The 25,894-nt window shown below is 43.4% G+C and overlaps 1 protein-coding gene across 4 annotated transcripts in view; it reads left to right on the plus strand.

The window, feature by feature from the left end:
* Positions 1 to 24,841: 24,841 nt before the first annotated feature.
* NFATC2 (nuclear factor of activated T cells 2) overlaps positions 24,842 to 25,894 on the plus strand; it is a 111,946-nt gene continuing 110,893 nt past the window's right edge. For 3 of the 4 annotated variants that reach the window (XM_020779517.3, XM_020779514.3, XM_078392176.1), the window contains exon 1: positions 24,842 to 25,380. In XM_020779517.3, the coding sequence (XP_020635176.3) occupies positions 25,254 to 25,380 (127 nt within the window). In that variant the 5' untranslated portion in view covers positions 24,842 to 25,253. The remainder of the gene's footprint in view (positions 25,381 to 25,894) is intronic. The other variant, XM_020779520.3, reaches the window with a different exon arrangement.

Genomic DNA, 25,894 nt, shown 5'->3' on the forward strand with positions numbered 1-25,894 from the left:
AACCAACATGAATCTGACCCAACTCCGGGAGGCAGTGGAAGATAGGAGGGCCTGGTGTGCTCTGGTACATGGGGTCACAAAGAAGAGTCGGACATGACTAAGTGACTAAACAATGACAAAAAACAACAACAAGAAGAGAGAAGTTAAAAGCAAGAGCTATTCCAGATTTATTGGTTTTATTCTGGGGCCATGAGGATATATTTTACTGGGCCATTTGGCTGAAGACTATTGCCTCTCTACCTTAATTTCATTTGTTTTTCTTTACAACCTGTATAGCATGACCTGCTTGCGTAGTCTCGGCTATTTAGGTATACAATATCTAATATCTTATATATATAATGCCTAAGGTACCATTACATGATTTCTGGACTATTACTAATCTGTGAGGTATTGTTCAATAGCACCTAATGTGCACGCCTGTATTGAACTTGTGGCCTTTTGTGGCTTTCATTGCATAGGTCCATCGATTTGTGTGTGATGGCAGGGGAATGCGGTAGAAACTAGCATTGTAGCATGACTTAGTTTAAACTCACAGCCTCGAAAATTATCCTATTTACATGAATAGCAAACGCTCTTAAAAATAAACAGCAGTGAAGCTGGGACAGAAGAACGTATGTGAAGATTGTACTCATGGTATTCTAGTTCTACAGTTATACAACAAAGCTACGACAAAGCTCCCCCTAGCAGTCATCAAGAGTTTATGAGGGGCTACCTGTCAAAAAGAAGAAGCCCCCTGTCCTAGACTGACCCATGCCTTCTTTGTCAGGGGGCCAGAGACCCAATGCAGATGGAAAGCAACTGATCCAACATCTGGGAGAAACGGTGACAGGAGGAACATTTGAAGAAAGGAGGAATAAATAGCTGGGCTTTTCTCTCTCTCTTGCAAAAATAAAGTCAATTTTTGTGTTACTAAAAAAAGAAAGGAAAGAAGCGGGGGAGGCATCTGGCCTTCCATTGAGTAGGAATTGAAATATATAACTATATAGAAAACTCTTCTGGTTTCTAGGGAAACTCACTCCCCTCCTCCTTTGGAGTTCCTGAGGGTTATGTAACATCTGAACCAGTTCCTTTCCAATCCATGGTCACTCACAGGTCTCCAATAGTAAAGCCAACAACAAAAAAGATTCCAACAGGAAAGTTTAACTCAGTGGCAGAGCAGGAGTGTGTGGAGGACACACATTTCTCTTGCTGGCCTTCTCCAGAAGCCCTTGGAAAGCCATCAAGTACCGGGTTGGTTGGGGAATGCAGCTAGTGTTACAAAGCCAGCATCTCTTGCCAGTCCTCTTTTTGGAGCTGGTTTGTGTAGCAGGATTCAGCATTTTTGAAACTTGGGGGGAAAAAAGAAGACACTGGTGGAAAAGAGATATTTTAAGAAAGCTCACTCATGTGAACCAGTGGGAGCAGATGGATTTTGGGCTATTTAAAGAAAGACAATGTATTTTTAAACCTGTCCTGGCTGAGCGAAGCCAAATTGAGTGTCCTAACCGCAGAAAGGGGATTCTCCCAGTTGTAATGTAGGAATGCGGGGGCAGATCTTTCCACCTGGGTAGTCCAAATTCTCCATTCACTATGGGAAACATGTTGGTTTATGAGACCCCCCTGTTTCTGATCATAGCCAACAGTTACTATACTAGTCCTAGCTTTTCCTCTCTTGTCAGTATCATCCTCCAGCTGGTCAATCTCACACCTCCCACCCACTCATTCTCACTATCCACCCACAGGGTTATCCATCTCGCCATTACTTCTTGAAGGGACAGAAACGCCACATCACAAGGATGGAGGCATAGAAGGCTTTATTCCATTAATGTAGCTCAAACACATCATCTGTGATTTTCCTTTTTACCACTTTCAATTCATTTTCTTAGATGAATCGAACATTCATGTTTAGAAATTCCTTAAATATTCTGAAAGTACAAAATAAATACAGTTGTGTCACACACATGCTGGTCTTCTCAATATTAAATTCTCCTTCTGAACAGAAATGCAATTCCTATAAGAAAACAAAAGGTTTGAGGGCCAGCATGGTTTAGTAAATAGAGCATTAGACAAGTACTTAGGAAACTTGGGTTTGAAATCCCTTCTCAGCCATAGACATTCACTTGTGGGAGGCAAAAGTAAAACATTTCTTAAACCTCTCACCCAGTTCCAAAGACCTGTTAGGTTTACTGTTACATTTGAAGTGACTAATGGCACATAAAACTGGATTTTTAACAATGGTAGTGAAATTTGTATTTCTATTTCTATTACAGTGGGGTCTCTACTTAAGAACTTAATCCGTATTGGAAGGTGGTTCTCAAGTGAAAAAGTTCTTATGTAGAATCTGCATTTCCCATAGGAATGCATTGAAAACCATTTAATCTGTATCTGCTCTTTTCCGTCCATAGAAACTAATGGGAAGCTGCTATTCCGCCTTCTACCACTAGAGGGGGATATTTTTTCTCCCCCCCCCCCCCCTTAGGTCAGGGGACAGTGTTAAAAGCACTTCTGACGAAGCTAATTTTGAAGCAATGGACTGAAAACCAATTAATCTGTTCTGGCTGTTTTTTTGTTATGTAGAGGTGCGTTCGTACATTGAAGCATATTAGTTCCCATAGGAACTAATGCAAAGCTGGTTAATATGTACTCTACCACTAGGGGGAGAACTTTTTTTAACCTAAGATGACCTAAGGTTAAAAAAAGAGCAGGAAAGTTTTTTTTTTCCTGTTCTTATCTTGGATTTTTGTTCTCAAGTAGAAGCAAAATTTAGCAAATGGAGCTGTTCTTAAGTGGAATTGTTCTTAAGTAGGGACGTTCTTAAGTAGAGACCCCACTGTATAATATAGGAACAAACTGCTGGTGTTTGGAATACAATGCTAAAGTTGAAATATAACAGTGAAGTGACACTGTTTTATCATATGATGTATCAGATCATTTGTCTGTCAATTCAGAGACGAGCCCACGTACATAAGGAAGAACATGCCAAACAAATATTCCTCATCTCATTGAAATCAATGACATTTACGTGTGTAATTGCATATTTAAATATACATATCCCATTGATTTCAGTGGGATTGCAGCACACTATCTACTTCAAATTGCATCTCATCACAACCTGCCATTCTCAACCACCCCCCTCTCTACTTGGGCTGCCCCATGGAAAAGCAATTTTTGAAAACATCAAAAGTATCTTAATGGGATGTAGGAACACTAACAGGTAATCTGGAAGCCGCATGTAGATGTTCTTGTTAAAAAAAAGAAGAGGAAATTCTAACATGTTCTTTCTAATGCAATTTTTATCTGCTGTTTTATGATGTGTTGATATTTTGATAACTGCTTGGATGAGAGTAAAAGTAGACACTTGGTAAGTACATTTTTGGAGGGAAAAAGCAAGCAGCAAGCAAACAAAATCCAGTGATTTCATAACAATGAGCTAGGCTTAAATTAGGACTTAAAAGTTCTTAACTTTTGCCGAGATCGTATTCATGGTTTGTTTGGTTTTTAAAAAAACAAACACCTGCTGACTGATTTATTTCTACAGTCTTTCACTTAAAACCATATGAGACTTGAATAGATACACACTTGGATTTGTCTATGTAATGTAAAAGCTACATTTACTATAATGTACATTCTTTCTTTCTTCTGCCATCCCATGATCAATATTCACAAGTGCCAAAAATCCCTGAAAAATTCAATTTTAGTTTTTTAGGATAGCCATTGTACATATGTAAGAGCACAGGGTCTACTTCCTTTGACACCTGAATTTTTTTTCACTTCCAGAAGTGGGAAAGAGGAAACCAAACCTCTTTAACAGAGAATCTTTCCATTCATCTGCTCAGAATAGAATATTGAGTAGCCTGCTCAGTTTTTCTTAGCATCAGACCTGAAAAAGAACTCAAAATTTACTGTTTTCTTTAGGTCTTAAAATAAGGCATTATCCAACTGCAGTTTAACAATAAGATAGTTTTGCAATTCCCCCACCTTTTTGATTTTTGATCCACTTCGATGCTGGCTGGAAGTCTCCTAACCATAGGTCGCAAACGCCCTTTGCATTTCTCCTCTTTGAGAACCCCATGGTTACTTTTTCATTTATTTTAACGTATTTTCAAAAAGAAACCTGGCACACCAGGTATGTACATCACATGCGGGCAACATATATAAAGTATATAAAATAAGTGCATGCCCCCATGTAGCCCCAACCTTTTTCTGTAGGTTCCCCCCCCCCCGTTTCTCATGATCTGCTGCTGTCACCAATGAAACTGGTGGCATTACTACCATAGGGCGAGAAACTGCCCAGAACTGCAGTTTTTGCAGCATAAAGAGACTAAAAGTTGCGACATTATTCTCTCTCCCCCCCCCCCTCACACATACATGTCCACATCACATTTTCTTCTCTTCTCTTAATAAAAGGAAATCATCTGTTTGCCTTGCACACAGGTGGGGCTCTGTGGAGCAGGAGAGTGCTCTAATCCCATCCTACACCGCAGGGATCTGCTGCAGTAAATGCTGTTAAATTTCGACACAGCAGTGGCAACATTGGCCGCTGTATCACTGCGGCCGTGGCACTGCCAACTCCAGTGGATTCAAAAGGGTATCCAGTGTAGTTTGCTGACTCGTTGGCCAGCCCTGTCCTGCACACACATCTCCCGCTATATATTTTGTACATTCAGTCTTTTCAGTGCTGAAATCCCTTATACATTTGTGTTTATATGTGAGTGAAGTGACCCATCTGTTCATTGGATTTTAAGACAAGATTAGGTTGCTTTCATTAAGCTGGAATAACGATCATCTTCCGATTCCATACTGTTTCACACCATTAGAGATCCCAACTCTGCATGCTCCCGAATGAAGTAGAGAAGAGGTGGACTGGGAAGGTAGGTAAGCTGTATTATAAATGCTTCCCCATGCAGCAGAAGAGTTCTCTTCTATAGCAGAGGATGGTCAAGAATGCTTCTGTACTATGTGCTTTTCTGTGTATGCATGTGTGTGTGTGTATTTAGTTTATTCCTTTTCTTTGTTTAACTTGTTTTAACCTGGGGAGAGAATTAAAATATGGCATTCCCACCTGCCGTTTGAAATAGGGCACTCTATCAACTCAGAATTCTTCCACCCTCTTTTTTCTACAGGTGCCGACCAGGCCTCAGGCAAGCTGCACAGTTCCAGGATATCCCCAGAAGAAAGGAATGGTAAACCACTTTTGACTATTCTGTACCTCAAAAACCCTGAAGAGGGTCACTCTAAGTCAGACCTGACTTGACCACACCACCATTATTATTATTCTAGGCTGGGATCACTGTCGTTAACACAGGTACTTCTCCCCTAAGCATTTATTCCATTTTGGAAAATAGCACCGCAGTGTTTTTCAGAAGGAATCTGTATTTCCCTTCCTTTAATCACACGTTGTTCATTACTTTCCAGGTCTTCCCTTTCTTTCCCTACCGAGCTGAAGCCAGCTGTTTTATACTGCTTTCTTCAGAGTTCAGCAGAGGTTGTGTTACATAACTTGCCCCCACCCCCCCACTGGGCACCGGAGCATTTCCATCTAAGCACTTTTTAAAAATGACACAACAGAGGAAGGGGCAACATGCTTTCCTTGCCTCGCCCCCCCCCCCAGTTGCTATTACACAAACCCCACCACAACAAACTCCAGAAGCAAAAAAACACCAAAGATGTGAATTGGGCACAGGGGAAAGGAAAGGTCTCATTGAGTGCCAGCAGTTCTTACAGCTGGAATCCCTGCTCATCTGCTAAGGAATGTGAGTCACTCTCTGCTACCTCTTACAACCACCACCGTCTTTGACTGTAACTTGGTATGCCAAATGGCAGCTTCGGGATTCTGCAGAGGGTCAGGCACAAGTATGGAGGTTAAAAAAAAAAAACACCATGCTTTTGTTGCATTTATAATAAATTTATGTGCACATTTCTCTCTCTTCCAATTTTATTCTCGAGAAAATCCTTTAAGGTAAGACAGAGGATCTTGTAAGATCTCTTAATAATTGTATGCTGTCAAGCAAATTCTGACTTGTGGTGATCCTTTTCAACGTTTTCCAGGTAAAGAGTATTCAGAAATGGTTTGCCGTTCCCTTCTTCTGAGAGCATCCTGGGACTGTGCAGCTTGCCCAAGGCCACACAGGCTGGCTCTGCTCCCAGGAGGCACCATGGAGAATCAAACTCGCAACTTCTGACTCTGCAGCCAATTACCTAAACTACTCAGCTAAATCATCCAAGGATCTTAATGGCAGACAAGGATTTCTGAACCAGGGCCACCCTAATCCAAGGCTCTTACCTGCTGCACCACACTACCTTATGTTGTCGCAATTTTTTATTCAGACAATCACTTTATCTTTTCGCCTGAATATCCACCAAAGACAAGTTTTTTCAGTTCTGTTCAGTCATTGAAACACATACCCTTTTTACTGGCTTTGAAAGGGCCACAAAGAGATCACCAACTCTCTGATTCTTTTTTACTTGGAGATGCCTGGAAGTGAACTGAGCCTCAAGCCTTCTGTGTGCAAAGCATGTTCTATCACCCAGCTATGATTCCTCCCCACAAGAGCCACCATTTCATGCCCATTACCTACTCTTCTTTGGAGCAGGACATATGGGGATCTAAGCAATGAACAGGTACTAAGCAATTATGAGCACATTCTCACTAAAAGTGCAAAAAAGAGTGTAAATTGCACTCACAAAGTGCTTTTAAATGAGTCAGATGGAAGTTCCTTTAATGCAAGAGCCCTGCTTAATCAGCTCATGGACCTATCTACTCAATAGGCTGCATTTCCGTTTCATACATGCCCAGCCAGACTTTTTGGGCTGCTTACATTTGCTCTCAGTGTAGTACTTCGGCATTGTTGTTATTGTTTAGTCGTTAAGTCGTGTCTGACTCCTCGTGACCCCATGGACCAGAGCATGCTAGGCCCTCCTCTCTTCCACTGCCTCCTGGAGTTGGGTCAAATTCATGTTGGTTGCTTCGATGACACTGTCCAGCCATCTCGTCCTCTGTCATTCCCTTCTCTTGCCTTCACACTTTCCCAACATCAGGGTCTTTTCCAGGGAGTCTTCCCTTCTCGTGAGACAGCCAAAGTATTGAAGCCTTAGCTTCGGGATCTGTCCTTCCAGTGAGCACTCGGGGTTGATTTCCTTCAGAATGGATAGGTTTGTTCTCTTTGCAGTCCAGGGATTCTCAAGAGTCTCCTCCAGCACCACAAGTCAAAAGAATCAGTTCTTCGGCTGTCTGTGTATTGCTTCTAAATTAGGAGGTTCCATTTCACTGTCTTAGCATGTTGATGCTCTACTAGGAAAGCTACTGAACATTCTACATAAATGGGCAGACTCCTAGTGGTGTTTTGTAATGTGCTGTGGCTGATTGCCAATGTGCCAGGCACATCTTGGTTCCATGCCTGATCATAAACCCTACTGTGCAACCAAGATGTGCCTAGACACCATGTCAGTTAGCCACAATTAGCTGTGACAAGTAATGGAAACCTTAGACAAGCACCAATAGGATCCTGGCCAAGTTCTCTACAGCAGTGGTCCCCAACCGTGGGCCTCCAGATGTTCTTGGACTACAACTCCCAGAAGCCTTCACCACCACTTCTGCTGGCCAGGATCTCTGGGAGTTGAAGTCCAAGAACATCTGGAGGCCCAAGGTTGAGGACCACTGCTCTACAGAACTACATTTGGTGCACGTATGTAAATGAACGTCATACTTTTCAACTTGATTATCTGATCTTACATAATCCTTTTAAAAATTTTAAAGGGGTGTTCAGTAAAGCCTCTCACCCCCTGCTCCCCATCTCTCTCTTCCCCAAAGTTCCCTTTGGTACTACTCACAGCCATTCAGAACTGTGATATGTTCGCAGCAAAACCAATAAATATTCTCGTGGCACCTTAAGGCTAACAAGTTTTATTTTATATCCCCCTTTTTCAAACGCAGCCTCTTGAGTCAGCCTCTGAAGAAGCGAGCTGCAGCCCCTGAGAGATTATGCCAAGTTGAAGTTGGTCCCACAAAATCCACGGGGGTGTGTGTGAAATAGTGCACTGCAGTCTTAACGAAGTCCTTCAATGAAGTCACGGTAAACTTTAAAAGTTTCCCTCCAGTGGTGGCCCTAAAAAAAAGAGAGAGAGAGAAAAGAAAGAAAGACAGAAAGAGAAAATTTTCTTCATCCATTTTATCCCCCGCTTTGCTCTCTGCCCGCTCTTCCCCCTGTTCCCGCGGCTCAACAATCGGGTGCTTGTGCTGCAGCCTGAAGAGAGGGAGAGGGAGAGGAAAGCCACAGGGCCGCCTTTTGGCTCCGGGACGAGGAGACGTCATGGATTCCTGAGTGTGGAAGTTTGCAGGAAAGCCCTCCGTTTAGGAGATGGAGCCGATCCAAGGGTTTCCATGGCGCTGGGCATAAACAGGAGGAAACAGTGAGGGAATCCCGTTATTTTACAGCATTCAACGACTATAAACACTCAGAGCAGGAAAGGAAGTGGCCTTTCCCTCTCGAGTAACCCACCTCTAGGAGCACGCAGAGCGAGCCGCGCTCTCCGTCTGCTCGCGGGGACCCACGCGCGGAACACCCCGCGGGGGAGAGGAGCCGAGTCAGAGGGATCGGGGCGCGACGATGGTTTAAGGAAGATCGCGCACAGAGAGAAACCACCATCCATTCTTTGCTGTCTCTCCTTGAATATATAATACACATAACTTTTTAAAAGATCCAAATGCAGAGAGAAACCGCGTGCCGGCTGGTACACTATCACCACATCATGAGGTCTATGGATCAAGGTAGAGTCCTTGAATTTATTTATTTATTTATATTCTGATTTATTCATTTTTAATGATTTATTTATGATTTTTCTCTCCGTCCCTATTCCCTACGCGATAACACCTCCAGCGTCGGGTTGATGTCTCTCTTTCCCTCTCGCTCCTTTCGCGCCTGCCCTCTAGCGCGACGTGGGGGGGGGTTCCCCTGCTCTGCGCTTGAACGTCGGCGGCTTCTCTCTTTCGGGCTCCCTCTCCCTCCGGCTGCTTCGCTCCTTTGGCAAAAAGGCTGCCCGCGATCCTCTTCTCTCAGCCTCGCTAGGGAGGAAGGAGGGGGGGGGAACTAAGTGCCATTCAGAGCAGCGGGGTTTGCTTCCGAGTAAACAGAGCTCTTCCCAAAGGGGCACCCCAGCGGACGGCTGTCGCGAAGGTGGAGACGAAGTTGTCCGGAGAAAAGCGGAGCCCGGGATTCCCTGTCCCTCTTTTTTGGAGACAAGAGGAAACGGGATTCCCTGTGGCGGCGCCACTTCACCCCCACCGCGGCGCACACGCTCAGACAAGCGCGCACAGAAGGAGAAGAAAGGGGGCTGTAACTGGGTGAGGACCTAACACTGATTTTTTTGTTCCCTTTCCCAAATTTTACTTGGAAAAATTCCCCGTCTCTCCAATCAAAGCTGACAGAAATCTCCTTTCAACTCCATCCAGAGAGGCTTTCCTTTCACAAACCCGTCAAAGGCAGTCGGGGAAGTTCAGGTTTGCAAAGCATCTGGGGCTAGTGTTGCTTGAACTCTTGGTTCACCTTCTCAAGGAGCCAGAGGGCAGGGATCGGGGACTCGATCTCCGTCTGAAAGCTCCCGCGCGGTCCTGAGAAGGCGGGTGGATGTTATTTTAAAGCATTTGCTGCCGATTTAGGGGCGTTTTGACGATGGCAGCGGGAGATTTCAGACCTCTGCAAACCGCACAGTGCCCCATTCATTTTACTCCTAAGTAAACCCCGCATAACCCAGTGCCGCTGGAATCCGGCTAAAACGTCGCGCTTTTAGTGAGAAAAGAAACCCCCGAGGCATCCGTGGCGTTTACCTCTACATCGCCACCAGGATCAGGATCCGAGCCCTTAGCCTGCTACTAACAGTGCCTGCCTGCCTGCCTGCATTCCTAGAAGCTAACCCCTAAAAAGGCGCAACCGCATCGCCATCGCTTTGCAAGTTGCACAGACAGGCTCGCTGGGGTGGGGTGGGGGGTTATAGGTTTACAGTAAAAGTCAAAAGTCAAGGCACCTTAATTTAAACAGTTTAAGGCGAGAAGGACTTCTCCTCCTATGTGCGCGACAGAGGTCCGCTCGTTTTAGGTCGGATCAGCAGCGTGTCAAGCCGGTGTGTGGCGCAGTGGGGGTGGGGGGTGGATGGGAAATCTGGTCCGTGGTGGATCCCATTCTCTTGGTCTTGAACTTCAACTGTCTACATTTTTAGACTACAGTTTCTGCACCTATAGACTCCCAAGGGTACAGACACGACGCTAGGGGGAGTCCTGCCGACAAGGGGCAGGCGCGATTCCTGAAAGGGTGGCTCGGGTTCCTTCCCCACGTCCCATCCTGTAGTGAGGGAAGAGTTAAGGGAATCGCGGGAGGAGGAGTCCGAGGAGGAGTCCGCAGCCTGAGCGCCCTGTAGGCTTGCTTGCGCGCAACGTGGACGGGCTGGGCTTGAGGTCCCCCCTCTGAAGCCGGGGACGGATTAACCGCAGGGAGAGCGCTGCACGCCAAGGGTTGTAGAGAGACTCATCCGAGGAGACTTACCGAGGGAAATAAAGCAAAGCAAAAATGACCGGCCAGTCATTGTCTGTATGACATGCCAGAATCTTGCCGCTTTTCTTTTTCTTTCTTCTTCGTGTGCGTGCAAATCCGGAAGAGGGATTTGATGCAACAGAGATTTCAAGCTTGCTTCTAAGTAATTAAGAGCACCTCTTCTACTGGATGGGATTAGTAAACAGACTTCTAGACCGCCGCTCTCCTGTATATACTTGGGAGTAATACTTGTTGATCTTACTTTTCAGTAGACTACCGTGGCTCGCCCTCAAAGAGTGACCAATTCTTTTGTAACAGCCTCTCTCTGTATCAGGTTCTATACTTCATGGTGTGATCTCAGTCAGATAGCCTTTCTTAAGATACCAATTAGGAATGGGAAAAGGAAATTTAGGTGCAAAGGCAGCAAAGATCAGGGATTAACACAAAGGCAACAAGGATGAGGTTAAGATAGGCCCTGGAACTAAGCGTGCAGCTAAAATTTGGCAAGGGCAGGATGGTAGAAGAAAGGACTCAGTGTTTGTGGGTTTGGTGAGGTGGAATGGAGGGAAAGGCTGGGGCAGCTCCTTTGATTTCCTGTTAAAATTAATCAGACATAGCTTCCCCCAACATGCAGATGGATGGTGGAAAACTGAACATACTGCTGCTGAAGACACATGGTGACAACACTCTGTCCACAAGCATGTCACAACCTATGGAAGGGAAGAAGGATTTTACTCTTCCCAATATTTTTCCTAATATTCGTCCACCCCCATTTGGAAAACATCTGTTGCGAATGGAGTCAGAAATGGTCAAGACAAGATGGTAGGTGGATTGGAGTGCAAACAGTGGATTGGAGGAGGTCCATGGTGTAGTGGAGGGGACTTTCTGCATAGCAGGGACTATGACATCATCTTCCCCATTTGTTTGGTCCCTCTGAGCTTATCTGCAATCCTCACAAGAGAGAGGAGAGAAAATAATTTTTTTAGGAGTACTATATTGTTGCGAGCTATCCCCACAGTAATGCAATCTATTTCAGTGCTATGTGATATTGAATGAGCAATGAAAAGCCGTTTCCTAATTTTTCAATAAGAACTTCAACTGTCTACATTTTTAGACTTTCCTTATGGGGTGGTAGTGTCTATGCAAACTGATATTATGAGGGTCTGCACTCCCAAATTTACCACTACATCACTGAAAGAGGTGTGTCTACCTTGCACAGTCAAACAGTCCATATATAATTATTGTCAGTTGAAAACCCCTTCTTAATTAATCCAGAACAACTACCCCTCAACCAGCAGAATTTGTGATATTCTGTTATAGTACTGATCAGAACATACACTGTGACCCATAAATGGATATTTAAGGAGTGGCAAGATTGTTATTGTTATTTAGTTGTGTCCGACTCTTCATGACCCCATGGACCAGAGCACACCAGGCCCTCCTGTCCTCCACTGCCTCCTGGAGTTTGGTCAAATTCATGTTAGTAGCTTCAGTGACACTGTCCAACCATCTCATCCTCCGTCATCCCCTTCACCTCTTACCTTCTCACTTTCCCAGCATCAGGGTATTTTCCAGGGAGTCTTCTCCTCTCATGAGATGGGCAAAGTATTGGAGCCTCAGCTTCAGGATCTGTCCTTCCAGTGAACACTCAGGGTTGGTTTCCTTCAAAATGCATAGGTTTGTTCTCTTTGCAGTTCAGGGGACTCTCAAGAGTCTCCTCCAGCACCACAATTCAAAAGCATAAATTCTTCGGCGGCCAGCCTTCTTTATGGTCCAGCTCTCACTTCCATACATCATTATTGGAAAAACCATAGCTTTGACTATGCGGATCTTTGTTGGCAAGGTGATGTCTCTGCTTTTTAAGATGCTGTCTAGATTTGTCATCACTTTTCTCCCCAGAAGCAGCCATCTTTTAATTTTGTGGCTGCTGTCACCATCTGCAGTGATCATGGATCCCAAGAAAGTAAAATTTGTCACTGCCTCCATATCTTCCCCTTCTATTTGCCAGGAGGTGATGGGACCAGTGGCCATGATCTTAGTTTTTTTGATGTTGAGCTTTAGACCATTTTTTGCACTCTCCTCTTTCACCATCATTAATTTCTTAATTCCTCCTCACTTTCTGCTATCAGAGTGGTATCATTTGCATATCTGAGGTTGTTGATATATCTCCCGGCAATCTTAATTCCGGCTTGGGATTCATTCAGTCCTGCCTTTCTCATGATGTATTCTGCATATAAGTTAAATAAGCAGGGAGACAATATACAGCCTTGTCGTACTTTTTTCCCAATTTTGAACCAATCAGTTGTTCCATATCCACTTCTAACTGTTGCTTCATGTCCCACATATAGATTTCTAAGGAGATAGATAAGATGGTCTTTGGTTGCTGTGGGTTTTTCAGGCTCTTTGGCCTTGTTCTGAAGGTTGTTCTTCCTAACATTTTGCCAGTCTCTGTGGCCGGCATCTTCAGAGGACAGCACTCTGTCCTCTGAAGATGCCGGCCACAGAGACTGGCGAAATGTTAAAACCTTCAGAACACGGCCAAAGAGCCTGAAAAACCCACAACAACCATTAGATCCCAGCTGTGAAAGCCTTCACGAATACAAGATGGTCTTTGTTGTTGTTTAGTCATTAAGTCGTGTCCAATTCTTCGTGACCCCATGGGCCAGAGCATGGCCCTCATGTGATAAGGTGGTCAGGCACTCCCATTTCTTTAAGATCCTGCCATAGTTTATTGTGGACGACACAGCCAAAGCCTTTTGCGCAGTCAATGAAGCAGAAGTAGATGTTTTTCTGGAACTCTCTGGCTTTTTCCATAATTCAGCGCATGTTAGCAATTTGGTCTCTAGTTCCTCTGCCGCTTCGAAATCCAGCTTATACTTCTGGGAGTTCTTGGTCCACAGACTGCTGAATCCTAACTTGGAGGATTTTGAGCATAACTTCGCTAGTGTGTGAAACGAGTGCAATTGTATGGTAGTTGGAGCATTCTTTGGCACTGCCCTTATTTGGGATTAGGATGTAGACTGATCTTTTCCAATCCTCTTGCCACTGCTGAATTTTCCAAACTTGCTGGCATATTGAGCGTCGCACCTTAACAGCATCATCTTTTAAGATGAATGGATATTTAAGGACTGCCAAGATATCTTCTCACAAACCATGATAAGAGTATTTAAAAATAATAATTATCATTAATCAGCAATATAATAGTGTTTATGCAGTGCATTTTGAGTGTGAAAGGCATTTCATATACACACTCTCAATAATCCTCATAATGCAATTTACTAGTCACTATAATTGTTTCTGTATTATAAGTTGAGGGACAGAGGTTAAAAATATACTTGCTATCTTAAGAGTTTATGGTTAAGGTGAAACTGAACTAAAGTCTGAAAACACTACACCACTCTGGCTCACCTAACATTATGGGCCATAATTCCTAGCCACTCTAGCTATGAACAAGTTGATTCTGAGTTTTGGTGAAAATTATTCGTTATCTAATTACGTATTCAGTATATCTATTAGTTACTCATCACTAGATTTCTCTAGGCAACAAAAGAGGCCTTCAAAAATTTATAGTTTTAAATATTTTAAACATGAATTAAATTGTATTCATTTTGTTTTTATTAATTATTACTTTAAAACATTTTTATATGTCATCTTGGCTCCGCACTAGGAGAGAAAGGTGGTATAAAAATAACTAAGTAACTAACTAAATACATTTGGCTGTTAAATGCACTAGAAGAGTGTCACAGAGCAGATTTAGAAGAAGTATTCTTGCAGCCTTTTTAAAAAAAATACATGCTTATATGAGACAAGGTTTAGGATCTGTTTTGGAAACACTGGTCTAAATGCAAAAGTAATAATAATAAATAATCTTGTGATTAAGGCAGAGTAAACGCTTGCTGGACAACTCAAGCTAGGCATCTGGCTGCAGAGCCAGAGGTTGGGAGCTCAATTCCCCACTGTGTATTCCAGAAGAGCCAGCCTGGGTGGCCTTGGTTAAGCTTCAGGGTCCCAAGATTGCCAACCTGAAGAAGGGAACGGAAAAGGGTCTGAGTACTCTCTACCTCGAAAACTCTGAACAGGGTTGCCATGATTCAAAATCGGCTCGACTGAACGTGATTATTATTATTAAAGGCAAGGTGCCATCATGTTTACGTGGCCCTATTATCCATTGCAAAGGGACGGAACTGGTGGGATCCGCTCCTCGCTCCCTTCTCCGCGGAGAGTTTGGAGCAGCTCCGCAGCGCGCACGGAGGAGGGCAGGGAGGAGCACCATCACCGATTCGGGAGCACGTCGGGGCGACGGGTTTACGAGTCGCCGTAGTAACGGCGCTGGCCTGAAAGAGAAACTAAAGCAGAAGAGAGGCGTGTGGCTTATTTCATCAGCTGAAAGCAGCTCCAGAGTCAGAGACACACAAGCTCTAGCTGGCGGAAAAACAGAGAGCCCCGCGCCCCGCCCGAACTGCTATAAATAACTACGGCACTTCATCCATCGCGAAAGCTCTGCTTCTCCTTTCACCTCTCTGGCTAAGAGGCTTGGTGTCGCTAGACTGGGGGAAAATAGTCCCGTCTGATCAACTTGCACCCGAATGTCGTCGTCTAGTTCTAGACAGGGCTGCCCGAGGACGAGTTCAGATCCCTTCCTAGAATCAGGACAAAAGCCTGGGCTCTCCAGGAACGCGTCCTTTGCTCGGACGATTGGTGTGGCGATCCATCAAGAAGGCGAAAAAGGCACAGAGGGAATGCAGCAAAGCGATGCTCTTCTAGATGAATGACAAGCTCATCTTGTCGGTCCCATTCATTCCAAATCAGTTCAGTTCTTTTGCCCCTCTCCACCCAATAGGGAGAGCAGCCAACGATTGGCAGAAGGATACTCCTGGTGTGACTCAAGGCAGGAGGAATTTCCCTTTTCTCTGCCCCAGAAGGGCTGCCTGGAGGCCCATCTGGCCACCTTGGAGATTTCTGATGCTGCTTTGAAGCGGTGGGAGCCTGGCAGCAAGAGGAAGTTAGACAGCAGTGTCTGGCTAAGAAAAGCTAATAACAATCCATGCATATGATGGGCTGTAGTCCAGAAGGGGGGGGGAATCTTTATTCATTTATTTACTTGCCCAAACTGTTTACAGATCACTCTGTAACAAGCACGGCAATTTAGAATAGTCAAACAAATTAAAATCCAGTTACTATCAACAAGATACAATGCAGCAAGACATTTCTGAGAAGCAGGAAATCAAAATTATAGTAAAACAGATTTAACAGGATAAAATAAATTTTAAAGATCTCAGCGCTTGGCACTGAAATTACTATAAATTAGGTAGAAGTTATTCCACAATGGGGGGAGGTGGGTGCCACTACTGACAGTCCCAGGTTTATCAGTAACCATATGGTGCACAGCATCTGTTGGGCAAACTACGACAGGAACATTGAAAGAATATCTCATGGCGCTGGGTGCCGATCGTTTAAGTATTCTGATTTCACAGTATAAAAGCCAAAACAAGCAATGATAATGAAGTTCAGAAATGGAGCGGATGTGACTGAAAATGATGTACTAGCATAACATGTTGGTCCTGCTCAGTCCCACTTAGCAATTTCTGTTGTTCTCTGTACAAGTTAAAGTTTTTACATCACTCTCAACGAGTTGCAGTAATCTACGTGGGAGGTTATTTAGAGAAAGCCTGACTTGTAGCTGGTCTATTGTCTAAAGTAGGGGTGTCCAACCTTTCACCTTCCCTGGGCCACATTAGAAGATGAAAATTTGGTTTGGGCCGCATGGGGGGGCAGCCCTAGCCATCCTCTGCAGCCCCACTCCAAGTGCGCTTATCGGCAGCTGCGATCTCAGACAGCAGAGGCTGCCAGCTTCGACTCAGGCAGCTTTATGGGGCCGGGAGAGGCTCCACCTATTGACAGGGACAGCACAATGCAGTCATGCAGCCTCCCTCTCCCCTCCCCTCCCACTCCTTCCTTCCCTCTCTCCCCCTCTACTGTTGTGACATGCCCTGGCCACATTCTGGCTGCAAGCGCCGGCAGTGTAACTTGAAACTTTGGAATTTCTTTAAAAATAAAAAATTGCACTGGGCCGCATTACGAGCTGACCTGGGCCGCATGCGGCCCTCGGGCCGCAGGTTGGACAAGCCTGGTCTAAAGTGTGAGAAGCCGCTTACATCACTCAGACTTCTTGGGCCTGTGCTGGCAAAGAGAGATCAGTTAGCAGTCCAGACTGTGAACATGGCCCTGCTGATTGCAATAAATGTTCATAGAGTTTACCTGGCCACAGTCCCCTACTGTTTTTGCGAAATCAAAATAGGGAAGTGCGAAAACTTTTTTTCTTTTGGAATACAACTCCCAGAAAGCCATTACCATCTTTTCCACAGTCATAACTAAAAATGTAGTTGTCGGGATGGGTGATGGACAGTAGCATTACAGTTAGGTTGAGAAAAGGTTAACCTCCTTTGCATTACGATTCCACTCTGGATACAATCACTGTTTAAAACAACACTTAAATGCTAGATACATTTAACATAATGTGCAATCTAATTCTAGGATGAACCTCAGTTTGTACAAAGCAAGAAGTTCCATGTGGTTTGAGAAGCACTCCAACTAAGCTCTTGGCCGTGTTGGTCATGGACAGAATTCTGAGATGGTAGAAAGGTTGTAAAATCATTGCCCTAGGCCAGGGATGGCGAACCTATGGCATGCGTGCCACAGCTGGCACACAAGAGACCTCTCTGTGAGTGCATGAGCCATAAGTAGCCACTGAGAAATACCTACCTGTCCTCCGATCCCAGATTTCAGCTCTACCCTCTGCTGGTGCAGTAGTCCAGCAGATGGCTGCAATAGCAGCCGTTACTGGTCTAGCCCAACAGAGGAAGTGGAGGACTGGTAAGTATTTCTCTGTTAATACTGCCCCTTGGGGGGAAAAAAGAGCATTTAACCCTTGCAGTGCAGGGGCAGTTGTTTTTTCTAAAGTAAAACCTCAGGATTCAGGTTTAATTGCAGTGTTGGCACTTTGAAATAAGTTGATTTCGTTTTGCAGTTGGGTTCAAAAAGGTTCGCCATCTAGGCTAACTAGAGTTTTCTAGTAGTATCTGGAATCAGATGAGCGTTGGTTTGTGCAAACTGTAGCACAGTTACTGAAAGAATGAGGTTTTGAGTAATGTCATTCTTGAGGGATAATCAGCTTTTGAGAGCCAATCAGATCACATGACAGATTTCACTGAGATCCTAGAGCCGGAGCGGGAGTTCATTGAAAGAAGAACAGCAAATAAAATGTCCCTTTCTCTGGACCCTTTTTATAGATACTACTGAAGGGAAGAGTAAGAGAATCAGGGCCTGTTGTACTGCTCTTTGTTACCATGGTGCCCTAGAGCAGTGGTTCTTAACCTTTGTTACTCGGATGCTTTTGAACTGCAAGTCCCAGAAACCCCAGTCAGCACAGCTGGTGGTGAAGGCTTCTGGGAGTTGCAGTCCAAAACTCCTGAGTAACCCAAGGTTAAGAACCAGTGCCCTAGAGCATACAGAACAGTTTGTATTATGACCCCAGAAGGCAATAGGCCACCACTTAAGTGTCTGCGTGTACCATTGGCCCCTTTTCCTGACACTGCTACACTGCTCACCAGAAGTTGTATTATTTTATTTAAAGTTTTCATTTAAAAGAGGGAATACTATATTAAAGAAGTCTCTGAATCTCAGTAACATGGCTTCTCCCAACTCATGACAGGTTTACATAGTTGTGTGTGAAATAGTATAGATATTAATTTGAGGCTTAGGGTTGTGTTTAAAGCATAGGCATGCTTTTAGTCTGGTAAAGAACAGGTTGATTAATTATTTGTTCCTTTTTTATGTTAAGCTGGTAGAAGAATTTATTCTTTGGTGACTAGTAGGCAAGGAGGAGCCTTTATTACTGAGGTCAACGCCCCGAATGCAGGAATCTAAACCCATCATGGTCAGGTAGAATTTTTCCTTAAGTCTGGGCAACAATAAAGATAGAATTGTTCAGGCAGACATAGAAGTGGATCGGCCAGGTAGCTCCAATGTCATAGTTTGTGTAAGAAGAGAAGGAATAGGAAAGGCATTAAGGAAGGATTTGTAGAAGAATGGTTCATTTCCTGTCATCCAAGGAACGCCAGACTTGCCAGCTAAAGTGTTCAAGGAGTGAATGAGTGATTGAATGCCACTGAAATGCTATTGGACAATAATCTTCTGTGGCACTTACCACAGGAAAGGGCATAGGAGTGGTGTGAGTCCAGGCCTTACAGGCAGAATCCTTACAATGTAGTGAAGAAAGTCAGGAACTGGCAACAACTGGAAGGCCTAGAAGACTAAGCTTTAGGAAGCAGAAAGAAGCTATGTCAGAAGGTGTTTGGGATTTGGAGGAGGAAGCACTCTGGAGGAGCACCACACAATCCTTATTTCCTTATCTCCATGTAGGATAAAGAAAATCAAGCACATCTATTGTTCTTGATTCTATTATTTGGCCTTGATTCCAGGGGAAATAATAGTTCTGGATGAGAATTCTCCCATGTGGCTTCCAGGTTTATGCAAATATGCATGGCTTCTTGAAGGGCTCAGTGGCAAGCCCCCAGAGATCATGTCTGCTCGATGCCTCATACACCTTCTGTGTGGCCCTGCAAAGCTGACCACAGGAGGGTAAAGCACCGATGGCACTTTTTGCCCTGGGTTGTAGTCCTGGTCCGAAGAATTGAGAAGATGTGAACACATCTCTGTAGCTCATGTATGCATACGTTGAGCTGGATGATTTTATATATACCTACTTCAAATGTAACAACTTTGAATTTAGTAGCCTAATTCTGAAGTAAGAGTGCAGAGGACTGCAATCCCAGCCTCACAAGAGCTGCTTATAATTTCTCTTTCAGATGAACAATTGAATTGGTAAAACTATCATACAGGAGATAGGAGGATATTTATATATACATACATACATAGCTGCTTTCTTCAAAAGGGATATTCTTGCTATTCTAAGGCAAAGATTTACCTCATGAAATGAGCTTTGAAAATTTATACCATCATAAATCTGGATACAAGCTAAGTTTGTTGAGCATTATGCCTCAGAAATTCAGGGGGACTTAAGTAATGCCTTTACTGTTGATTTTAATGGATCTTAGCTTTAGCTGGCGTAGTTTTGATCCAGACCTTAGTTGTCGTCAAGAGTGCTGTTGTTTTTCTGTTCCAGAACTCCCAGAGATGTGTATTCTTTAAAATGATAAATTAATGCAGAGGAATACAAATTATAAACCGTGCCAATGGAAATAACTTCAAAGCAGACATTCTTAGGAGGATCATAGCCCTAATTTCCTAACTTTTGACATTTCGAACTACAATTCATTTCCAAAGTCTCAGCAATAATTCATATTCAAGACATACTGGGTGTAAGCTTTCTTGAACCGAGCAAACTCTGTTGCTCAAGCAAAATAATTTCGTCATTCACCTCTTTGGAGAACAAGCCTGGGATAATAATATCTTAGAAAGTCTTTTCCACTATTTGGTTCAATATATGTACTTTTTATTATCATATGTACATTCCTTTGGTTTTCAAGGCTGCCTTCAGCATTTTTAATGGGAACATGGAGATTATGAGCAATTTTTCCATTGGCTTTTCTTACCAAAACCACACTGTGCTCCAAACTGGGAGAAATATCTCTGACTCAGACTGACCCCAAAATTGTGTCTATGTGTCTGAGTGTACGTATCTGTGAAGGACTTGAAATAATTTGCTTCTGAAAGACCTGGACAGGTGGATCTTCCATGTCTATAGTTGTTTGTAACAGCTGTAACTTAGAATGGCTTTCATTCTTAGCTGGAACACATAGTGTGCAGTTGACATATTGGCTGCCACTTCTTAGTAATTATGTCAGCTGAATCCAGATCAACAGAAATATGTGCGAATACATTTTTTAAAAATGATCCATCTCTCTGCACTGCATAATTAATTAAGTGCTGTCAAGCTGATTCCAACTTATACAAGACCAGTAAGGAAATATCTCTTTTATACATGACTACAGCAGTGTATCCAACTTGAAATGGAATCACATTGGTGCTGTTCCACACAGCAAGTTGTGTGGGCCTTTCTCAAGTAGTTAGTATGAAATCATGAAGGGAGCACTCATACATGAACGGGTAAGCTAGCCTTGTAGTTTAGATGTCAACACACAGAGTGGCTATGGAGGGCATCAATTTGGAGGAGGCCCTGCACACATACAGCAGTCCCTTGATACCGTCTAAATGAGTACTGTACAAACCCTGCTCGGTCAAGGATCACAACTTCTAGGGCAACATACTGTAGGCCTGCTTCATTCTGATGCTGTTTGTACATCTGCTGGGAAATGTGGCAGGTTGGCAGACAGATCAATCTGTAGGAAGTGACATGAGCCACATGTATTCTAGAAAACTGGAAGTAAAAATTGTTTTGGCTAATGTTACTTGTTAACATTGTTGTTACTTTGTGGAAGTTAAAACGCTTTCTGTTGGCATTTTGGAGGGGTAATTTTTATGTTTTAGGCTATTTGCTTTGTTTTTAAAATTGATTCACCCATCCCAAAGAAACTAAAAGGCAACAGAATACCAACAAGCAAAGCAATGAGTTAGTTTTTTAAAAAACTTTGCTCACTAATAGTAACAAGGTGCTTTTGGGATTCTTTTATGAGTTGTATAGCATATATTTTTAAATTTTAACAACTTAACTTGGGATTTCTACATGTACCAAGTGAAGTAACAAAGGAGCTATGGGGGCTTGATACTTTCAATTAGACACATATTTTCTCCCCAGCATTCCATCTTCAGACATAAACCTTTTCATAGCATAGCTTGTGAAGAAATACTGTATCAGGAGTAGGCATCTTCGGGGCCATGTCTTCAACAGGGGTCATCCCGCTGATTTCTGTGTCTGTGCTCCTCCTCTAATTTCTTGTTTCTGCTCTGCCTGCTTGTCTCCTTTCTCCAGGTCAGCATTGTAAGGAGGGGAGTAGAATAGGGAGCAGAAACATCCACAATTGTTATTCTCTCCCTCTGGGATGCCGTGCGACTGGGTACAGGAGCCAAGGCAAGGGAACGGGCAGCAACAAGAGGGAGGGAGAAAAGTTGGTTTCACTCAGAGAGGGCAAAACTAAGATCATCTTATCCAAAAGCCGCCATAACCTTTACAGGGCTGGGTAAAATCAGAAGACCATTGCTGTTGCAATTGTATATAGCAGGATTATAATAAGGTCAGTGGGGCTTGTTTTTAAGTAAATGGTTGTCAGGTAGGAGTCTATGTTGAATCTATTATTCCTTTCACACATCAAACTTCTTATTAAATTCACTGAGACCACAGTGTGGCACCTCCAAACACAATATCATTTTACACCAAGACTCCTGCAAAGCAGAAGGCTCTGGATTACTCAAGTGAGTCAAAAGCTTCACAGAATCATTAACCAAACGTAATAAACACCATTGTTACCTTTAATATGATAGCCAGGCTTAGTTAACAGCTCAGTGGTTTTGTGCAGTAGATATTTTGTTTGATTTCTCTCATGCAGTACAATATTTACCAGTTAGGGGAATCTTGAAAAATCAAGTTTGCCCAGTCTCAGTAAATACCAATGCTCTCCACTCGAGGGCACATTCAAACAAAATATTTGCAGTTACTAATTGTGATTGGTGAGATCACCTTATCAGGTCAAAAACAACAGTAACACAACAGTGGCATATACAAGTTCAAATGTGAAGCACAACTCTTATCAAGACACTTTCTAAGGAAATGTTACTGGGGTAGAACTTATCTAGTGGCAAGGAGAATCTAGCAAAGGATAATGGGAGTTGTAGCCTAGCATATCTAGATGGTGTCTAGTTGGGAAGGTTGCTCTAGCTATTAAGTGTCCTAAGCAAACGTTCCTACAGCTTTGCAACTAAGAAAGCCAGTGACAGTCGCCAGTAAAATAGCTCACATTTTGCTAGAGCTGTGGCTCTCTAACCTGTGTTCCTAGATCCTGTTGGACTAGCATCCCATAATCCGTTACAGTTGGTTTTGTCAATGGAGGCTTTTAGGACTTGTGCAGCACTATATTTTCTCCATTTCTTGCTTATGTCAAAGAAAAATTATACTATATTTGGATCTATAAATATAGTGCAATTGTCCATTTTGGAAGTGTGATTATTTGGGTGTGGAAATTAAAATGTACCTATTACTTAATAAAAGAGGCAGGAATAAAAGTAATTGGGCATCTGACAGAAATCAAACCCAGGGAGGTTAGTTTGAAAGTGACAGTGTAGTAATTACAAGAAAATTATACTAGAGCAATGATAAAAGCATGGCTTACTGGAAACTTGTCTTCAGCTTCTTAGGCTGGTCATTTACATAAAATATATTTTAAATGGTATTGTAGGTTAAGTCATGATGTAAGACTGGAGAGACTCAAGTTCAAATTCTCAACCAGTAATCCACCACTCACTCATTCACCCTCTCAGTCTAAATTACTTACCAGAATTATTCTGAAAGGAGGGGGAAATTGTGCATTGTATGTTGAGATTTTTTAGCATACGAGTGGGAGGATAATGATGATACCAACCACACTAATAATCTACATGGTTATTAACCCTTCATACTAGCTGATGGCTGTTCCATAGACAGGTGTTAGTAGAAATGAAAATGAACACATGCCAGCTCTACTAATTATAGGAGAATTTTCTGTCTCATCAGACTCCAGCAAAACTAAGCAAAGGAACCTATATACCCTAAATCAAAATCAGGGAGGGAGCAGATAACCCAATAACCCAGCCTCTTAAAAGGTAGAATTTGGCAGTAAGAAGGAAAAAGTACATTTGCTGAACATTCTTTCCATAGCCTTCAAAGAGCACTTTTCGCTCCTCTTAAAGCTCTGCTTTCTCATATCATCTTTACAGCCATGTGCATACGTCTTCTTCAACATTTTCTTCTGTTAAAGCCCCACTACCAAACACACACACACCTCTTTCTCTTCTTTATAGGCTTAATCAAACAATAATTTCCCTTGACTGAAATGAAGTAGGCTTGGGCATTGACATTCAGTGAATTCTGGTCACTCTTCCCCTCCTTTTTTTCCCATTATCTATCTGAAGAGTCCGTTTTATAAAGAATCAGCAATTTGGCAGGAACAGTGTCACTAAAATAAATGAGAGTACTCATAAGTAGAGTGTTTTGAGAAGAAGTAACTGGTTCCGCCCTTCTTTTTGACACTAGCATTTGTTTCCTCTATTTTTTTTTTTTGGTGACTCTGTTCTCGCTTCCTCTCTCAAGATCATGGATTAGTCCAGCCTAGAAATAAGACCAGCAGTGAAACTGCATGGAGTCAGAAGGACGCATCCCACTATTCCTTGACAAAAGCAAGTCTTGGGTGGGTAAGAGAGAGAATAAGAGCTGTGCCTTTGCAGCATTTTGATAAATCTGAGGAGCAAGCTTGGAATCATGGAGTAGCAAAACATCCTGTGCTCCATTGTGGGTCTTCTAATCGTTGTAGTTCCTCCTTCCGAGTTATGCATACCTATTTTCACATATACGTCCTCTCATCTTCCTTATTGTCAAAGAAAATGGAAAGGAGGTGAACTTTGGTGGAAATTTGGTTTACAATGACTAGTATTTTATTTTGGGGATATATGGACATGAAGTCTTTGTTTCAGATGCAGATCTGCCCACTAAGCACTATCACACTGAAGCCAGTTCAGTACATTTGTTTACAGCTTCAGATTCCATGACAATCCATTCACCCTTTACAGGCTGCCTTCCTAGGCTCAGTCCTCTTCCACACACCCTGTCTGCTTCTAGTACTAGTTGCTGTATATTTTGACAGCTGCATGCCAGGAAGACACTCCTCAGGTAAAAGCTGCTTTCAATGACACCAACACCAATAAGCAACCATTTCCATCCTGAGAAAAGCTTCCGCAAAGTACTTTCTCCGGCTGCCAAAAATGGAGGGATGGACCTGCCAGAAAACAAAGCGTCCATCTAAGCCCTTCCCTCTTCATATTTTCAGAGAAAGCGACCAAATACTTTCCCTCTGTCTCTTACATCCTTTATGTTCCATATCATATTCTGTGCTAGGCTAGGTTTCACCATTGCAGCGATCTTCCCCCTTATAGCTGCAAAAAAATAAAAAATAAAAAATAAAATGTAAACAAATCCCTTTCCCACTGGCCTTACCCCTCCATCGCATCCTAAATGGGCTGAAAAGCCTGTATTTCTTACAAGTCCACAGAGCCCCTTTCCCCTCTCAGTAGCCAGCTGCTGCCTCGCGCCCCTCCCTCCCCGAGGCAGCTCCCGCCTCCCGGGCGCAGGTGGCGGCGGCGAGCAGGAAGTGGCTCCGGTGCGCATCGCGCTCCCTTCACGCTCTGGGTGTTAAACTGCAACGCCGGGCCGGGGCGAGCGGCAAAGATTGGGGCGATCAGGGCGGGGGTTCGCTTTCTCCCCGCGTGAGCCCGTCTTGCAGGCTGGCAGGTGTCCTCCTGACCCAGGGAGAAAGTAAAAGGAGTTTGCCGGGCTCCTCCGAGAAAAAAGATCTCAGAAGCTTTAGACACGCACTGCAGTTTTTTTTAAAGTTGCATTTGGAAGGGATTTTCTGCTTTGGGGAGGGAGTGCGGGACTGTAAAAAAATTTTTTTTTTGGATAGCTAACACTGAAAACTGTCCGGTGAAGGTGAGAGTGGGTTCTCTCACGTTTCTTTGCCAGTCTTCCCCGCCCACTTATTATTATTTTTTTACAACAAAGAGGTCACCGGGGGAAAAAAAGTACAGATGGCTTCCACTCCAAACGATTCGGATCCGAACTCCCAGCCGGGGAACCCAGATCCGAATCCAAATCGCGAAGAAGAGCTGGACTTCTCGATTTTATTTGATTATGACTATACGAACTCTATAGCAGGTTTGTGCCTCTATTATAATCGTTTGTTCGGACGTGTGTTTTTTTTGGAATACCTTTTTGATTTACCTGGAATGGAGGTTAAGGTGAAAGATTCAGGGCATCACGGTGCAGGAGCCATTTACTCCACCAGGTGCCTGACATACCCTGTATCCTTGGGGGCCTGGAATAAAATAATGTTTTTCTCTGCTGTATCTGAGTAACAGACAGATTGGACTGTACAGTACTGTACAAAAAGGGTTAACCGTAAAGCAGACAGCAGGGAAGCATGTTGGCTACCAACTGTGATTATTAACCTTTATCTGTCTTCCATCACACAGAGGCAGTTTCTAATACCACTTTATCACCCAGGTGGGCAGAGAATCAAAAGTTTTAACTGCTGAGCCTCCTACAGAATGAGCATGTTTGAAAGGGATGATACAAATTTAAGTGCAAAGGAAATAACAGATACTTTTGAGTGTACTGCTGCAGCAAATTAAAGGCCTGCTTGCCATTCTTTCTGACTCCTGCAGATAGT

Source organism: Pogona vitticeps, chromosome 4 (genome assembly GCF_051106095.1).
Source record: "Pogona vitticeps strain Pit_001003342236 chromosome 4, PviZW2.1, whole genome shotgun sequence".
NCBI classification, from domain to species: Eukaryota; Metazoa; Chordata; class Lepidosauria; order Squamata; family Agamidae; genus Pogona; species Pogona vitticeps.